At 50.4% G+C, this 5,592-nt stretch overlaps 1 protein-coding gene across 1 annotated transcript; it reads left to right on the top strand.

Annotated features, from left to right (window-relative positions):
* Positions 1–1,528: 1,528 nt before the first annotated feature.
* Positions 1,529–3,114, top strand: LOC131502597 (polyadenylate-binding protein 1-like 2). The gene has a single exon (XM_058713446.1). The coding sequence runs from the start codon at positions 2,373–2,375 to the stop codon at positions 2,973–2,975; it is 603 nt and encodes a 200-aa protein (XP_058569429.1). The 5' UTR covers positions 1,529–2,372; the 3' UTR covers positions 2,976–3,114.
* The last annotated feature ends 2,478 nt before the right edge of the window (positions 3,115–5,592 follow it).

Genomic DNA, 5,592 nt, shown 5'->3' with positions numbered 1-5,592 from the left:
GAGTGGTGCCCATGGACTTGGGTGCAGAGTCCAAGCACTTAGCTTGCTTTTCAGGGCTCCACACCTTCTAGCTCCATCTTCTGCCATATGCTCTCGGAGACCATGAGCTCTGCCCACACCAGATTATTAGGCATGACCAGAAGTGCCTTTGTGTGTGCTAGCATGCCACAGGGCCTTGTGCACAATCAGATCCCTCTGTTTGGAATGTCTTCCTTCCTGTCTCGACATTGGTTCACATTGGGGGTTTCATCTTCTGTGCAGCCTCACTTGACTCCTACCAGGAAGAGTTAGTGGCAGGGTCCTCCTTTCTGGAGCAAGTGGGACCCTAGCTTCTGTTATACTCTACTCTCATGGTTGCTCACTTGTCTATCCCCTCAGCATTTGGCCCCCTGTGGCCTCTCTGTTCCCACAACACACACAGCTCACCTTTTCTCACCCCACCCCACACCTCCAATATATCAACACTCACTGCTCACTTATCACATGGCCTGTCCCTTAGCTCCCAGTGCCAAGTACTTGATAAGGCTTTCACAAATATTACCTGATGAAGTGGCACCAGGCACCTCATTCTAGAGATTTGGGGTTTTGGTTTTGTTTTGAACATGGATGTGCATTTCTTGATTCATGTTAGTAACCTTAGCACCTTGAAGGCAGAGCCAAGAATGAACAAGTGCTTGGCTCTGGACCAGGCCCTGTCCCCAGCCCAGGGTATCATTGAGGACAGCACTAAGGACAGGGTGTTCTTGATTCCCCCACTGTCAGGCCGCACGTATTGAGGCTGGGTGTGTGGGAGGAACTGGGGAGGGGATGTGTGGAAGAACCCCATGTCCCTAGTTCTCCTGTAATCTGGAGCAGGGGCAGGGTTTCCCACCCAGACTGTCCATTACCAAGGACAAGCCCCAAACCAGCTTATGTGTCCTGCTTGCCAGACCCCTGTATCCCTAGGGACCAGCACAAGCTCCATAAATATTTGTGGCATGGCATTATCAATGAATGAATACATGTCCTTGTGTTCTGTATTCCCTCTTTTGCAAGTGTTGCAGATGAAGGAAAGAGCTGGAAAAGGGGGAGGGATCTCTGAGAAAATGGGTCAGCAGGCTGCAGGGGGAGCTTGCCCCACTGGCCCCAGGTCCTGCTCAGAATAGGTGTTGTTTCCTTGGTGGCAGCGATGTTGCAAAGTGTGTATGAGGTGAAGTGGGGAGAACCCTTGAATGTGAGAAAACCTTTTTTCTCGGCTTTGTTTAGGCCGGGCAAGTGTATTCTCAATGCCACCCACCCGTTCTTGCAAGGCACTTGATTTAATCATTTAGATGTTCTATGGGAGGTGAGGGGGAGGAGATAAAACAAAACCAACCCTCTAAATCTAAACCGTATTTCCCAGTCCACAGTGGAGCCCTTTCCCTGGCTTCCTCTTCATAAATATCCAGGCAACCTGAGAGACTGAAGACTCTCCCCGCCCCCGCCCCAAGCCTCAGGCTCCCGCTCCCATCCCCGCCCCCTCCCACCGCCCGCGGCCCCACAGCCCCGCAGCAGCCACAGGGGGAACCAAAGAGACAGAAGCCTTCCCAGCTGCCCGGACCACAGACGCCAACACCCCCCGTCCCCCACCACACGCCGCCTTGCCCGCCCGCGCCCCGCACGCTAGCCCACGACCGAGAGGCGGCGGCAGCAGCAGCAGGCTGCAGGCTGCGGTGACTCGCACCGGTGCGCTCCTGGCAGCGCTTGCTATCCCAAGTGACTCGGACTGGCCCCGGGTCCCCGGCCCCAGCTCCCGCTGGCGCCACCCGCCCTCCTGTCCTTTCCCGCCTCTCTACCCCCCAGCTCGCGGGAAGGGAGGTCGCGGCAGCGGCCTGGAGGCACCGGCGACCGTGGCGACAGCGGCGAAAGTGGCGGCGGCGGTGGCGGCAGCGGCTGCGGCGGCGGCAGAGGCTGCGGCGGCGACCGTGGCAGAGGCTGTGGCGGAGGCCTCCGTAGCGGAGGCGGAAGCAGAGGTGGAGGCTGAGGTGGAGGACGAGGCCTCAGTAGAGGAGGAGGCAGTGGCGGAGGCCACCCGGGGGGAGGTGGCGGCCGCCCTAGCAGAGGGGAAGGAGGCGGGGGCTGCCCTGGCGGCAGTGGTTGTGGAGGGTAGCGCGGCTGAAGCTGCCTGCGCCGCCGCCGCCGCCGCCGCCACTGCAGCAGCAGCTGCAGCAGCAGCAGCAGCAGCAGCAGCAGCAGCAGCAGCAGCAGCGGAGGCTGCGGCGCCCTCCTTGGGGGAGGCGGACGCGGACGAGGACGAGGAGGCGGAGGTGGCGGCGGCCGCAGCGGCTGCAGCCGCGGCTGCGGCTGCGGATGCGGAGACCAGCAGGGTCTCCGAGGGGAACCCAGACTTTCCTATGGCCTCGCTGTACGTGGGCGACCTGCACCCTGAAGTGACAGAGGCAATGCTCTACGAGAAGTTCAGCCCGGCCGGGCCCATCCTTTCCATCCGCATTTGCAGGGACAAGATCACCCGCCGCTCGTTGGGCTACGCGTACGTCAACTACCAGCAACCGGTGGACGCCAAGCGGGCCCTGGAAACCCTGAACTTTGATGTCATCAAGGGCAGGCCCGTGCGCATCATGTGGTCCCAGCGGGACCCCTCGCTCCGCAAGAGTGGGGTGGGCAACGTCTTCATCAAGAACCTGGGCAAGACCATCGACAACAAGGCGCTGTACAACATCTTCTCGGCGTTTGGCAACATCCTCTCCTGCAAAGTGGCCTGCGACGAAAAGGGGCCCAAGGGCTACGGGTTTGTGCACTTCCAAAAGCAGGAGTCCGCAGAGCGGGCCATTGATGCGATGAATGGCATGTTCCTGAACTACCGCAAAATTTTCGTTGGGAGATTCAAGTCGCATAAAGAACGAGAGGCCGAAAGGGGAGCCTGGGCTAGGCAGTCCACCAGTGCTGACGTCAAGGATTTCGAGGAAGACACCGATGAGGAAGCCACCTTGCGATGAAGACATGCCAGGAGCCAGTCAGCCAGCAGAGCCAAATCTTGGCTCCCACCCGGTTTACAACTCCCCTCTTTGCCCCCTAACCCACCAGCAGTGTATTGTATTGTACTGGGAGTGCAGGTCTCTCTCTCCTCTCTTCTCTCTCTCTCTCTCTTTCTCTCCCTCTCCCTCTCCCTCTCCCTCTCCCTCTCCCTCTCCCTCTCCCTCTCCCCTCCCTCTCCTCTCCCCCCTCTCTTCCTCTCTTCCTCTTTCCTTTCATCCCCTCCTCCTCCTCTTCCTCCCTCCTTCCTCTTCCTTCTGTCTTCCCCACCTCTCCCTTCCCCCCACACCCACCAAGGGCGTTGTGAATAATCTTGCTAATCTGTGCCACTTGATAGATTATAGGCTGCCTTTTCTCCTTGTGCTTTGGTTTAAAAAGCACTTCATTCTCGCTTCCTTCACTACACAGGTGACACAATTTCATGGTAGAAACATCAGAAAGGAGAAGGAAATCAGATGAGGGAAAACCCAGAGAGTAATTGTTCCCCATGATTCTACTACCCAGAGGCAACCACTTTTTGGTGTGCTGTTTTTCCAGGCTCTCCTCTCTCCCTCTTTCTCCCTCCCTCTCTTCCTCACTCCCCACCCCCACCTTCCCTTTTAACACACTGTTATAGAATGGTTCACGTGTGTGGTGTTTCTTAATCTGCTTCTTCAGAAACTAAAACCAAACAAAACACAACCCATTGAACTTCTTTCCATGTTATTCAACAGGCTTCCTAAATGTTGTCTTCAGTGCCTGCAGAGTGTATCCATGGATCTTTAACTCTTCTGTAATCATTTCCGCATTGTTGGACATTCAGTGGTGCCTAGTTCTTTCCTTGTGTTTAAACCCAACACTGCATACTCTGACGAATGAATCCTTCCTTGTCAAGCCAAATCTTCGCTAGCATACCGGATGGTCTTCTTAATTGTGGACTTGCAGGATCCACAATAAAATATCCTTGCAGGATATTTTAGAGACTTTTCCTGTGTGTTGCCAAATGGCCCCTTCATAAGCATTGTACTGATTTGCATTCATGCCAGCCAGCACAGCTAGTAAAAAGAGTATGTCCATTCCCCCTGCATAGTCTCCTAGTCACTGTAATTGATGTGTGTGTGTGCTGGAGTGTGTGTGTTTTGGCCAGCTTGATGGGCTGCAAATGGTATTGCACTGTTTTAGGTTATTTTGCTGGATTTAAATGCCCTTTATCACCCTCTTTTCCTTGTGCCCACTTACTGCCCTTTTGCCCATTGTCAGAAACATCATTCGGCTTTATTGCAGGAAAAAATTAAAATGCAGGCAACAGAAGAAATTTAATGTTCCCATAATGAATCTTAATGACCATCCATATCTTCCTGAAAAATTTCAACTATATGTCTGTAATCTTCTCCAGAACTACCTGAAATATTTTGACTGTACCTCTTTAGTAGTTTTTTGCATTTTTGTCATATATGTATATAAGAATGTATATATGGTTTTTATATATGCTTTTTCACACAAAAGTGTGTGTGTGTGTATGTGTGTGTGTGTATGTTTATACACACACCTACTCTTAATTTCAATTCATGTCATTAAAGTTACTTTTAAAAATATTTCCTCGGGGCTCCTGGGTGGCTCAGTCAGTTAAGCGCCTGGCTGTTGATTTCAGCTCAGGTCATGATCTAACAGTTCGTGAGTTTGAGCCCCACATCCGGCTGTGCGCTGACAGAGCAGAGCCTGCCTGGGAATCTCTCTCTCTCTGCCCCTCCTCCCCTCACTCTCTTCTCCTTCTCAAAATAAACAAATAAAACATTTAAAAAGATTTTATCTGCCTCTTAATATTCCACTGAATCAATGCCTCAATAGATGAATAGATACCTTAGGCATACCTACATTTATATCCACGTCTGTATGTCTGTGTTGGTGTGTATGTGTGTACATACATTTTTAATACTTCATAATGTTTGAACATCTAGATTCGTACTCGTTTTTCTTTATCCCAAGTTGCCAAATTCATCACAGTGCACAAGTTTTGCTAACATTCAAGATATTTTCCTGAAAATAAAAACGTTGCTGAAAGAAACACTGAATTGTCAAAGGATATGGGCTGACCTTGTAAGGTGCACTAGTATTATAACAGGACATAGATATCTGTATTATTTTCTGCTCTTGGTATTGCAATCATTTCTGTATTTCCCCAATATTTTATCAGGGAAACAGTAGCATTTGTTTTTATTTACGTTAAACATTTTAATACAAATTGTACATGATTATAATAGAAAATATTTTTTCAAAAATGTTAATGAAACATAATAAAGTAAAAATTCTAATACCATTCCTAATACCACTACTTGACAAAATAGATTCTTAATAAATAGAAATCTACACACCTTTATAATACAATATGCACTTTTCCATTGGAGGGTATTTTCATTATAACAGTTTTCTGGGACAATATTTCTAAATCATTAAATATTCTCTTAATTCTGTTGTTAATGTAATATTTCATCATAGGGATGAGCTATAATTTCTAAAACCAGTCTTCCTTGGGGTATGTTTAAAATGGTTCTGGAGCACCTGGGTAGCTCAGTTGGTTAAGCGTCTGACTTCAGCTCAGGT

This window comes from Neofelis nebulosa, chromosome X (assembly GCF_028018385.1).
Source record: "Neofelis nebulosa isolate mNeoNeb1 chromosome X, mNeoNeb1.pri, whole genome shotgun sequence".
Classification (NCBI taxonomy): Eukaryota; Metazoa; Chordata; class Mammalia; order Carnivora; family Felidae; genus Neofelis; species Neofelis nebulosa.
The sequence above is the reverse complement of the archived record's forward strand: the minus strand, read 5'-3'. Positions and strand labels throughout refer to the sequence as shown.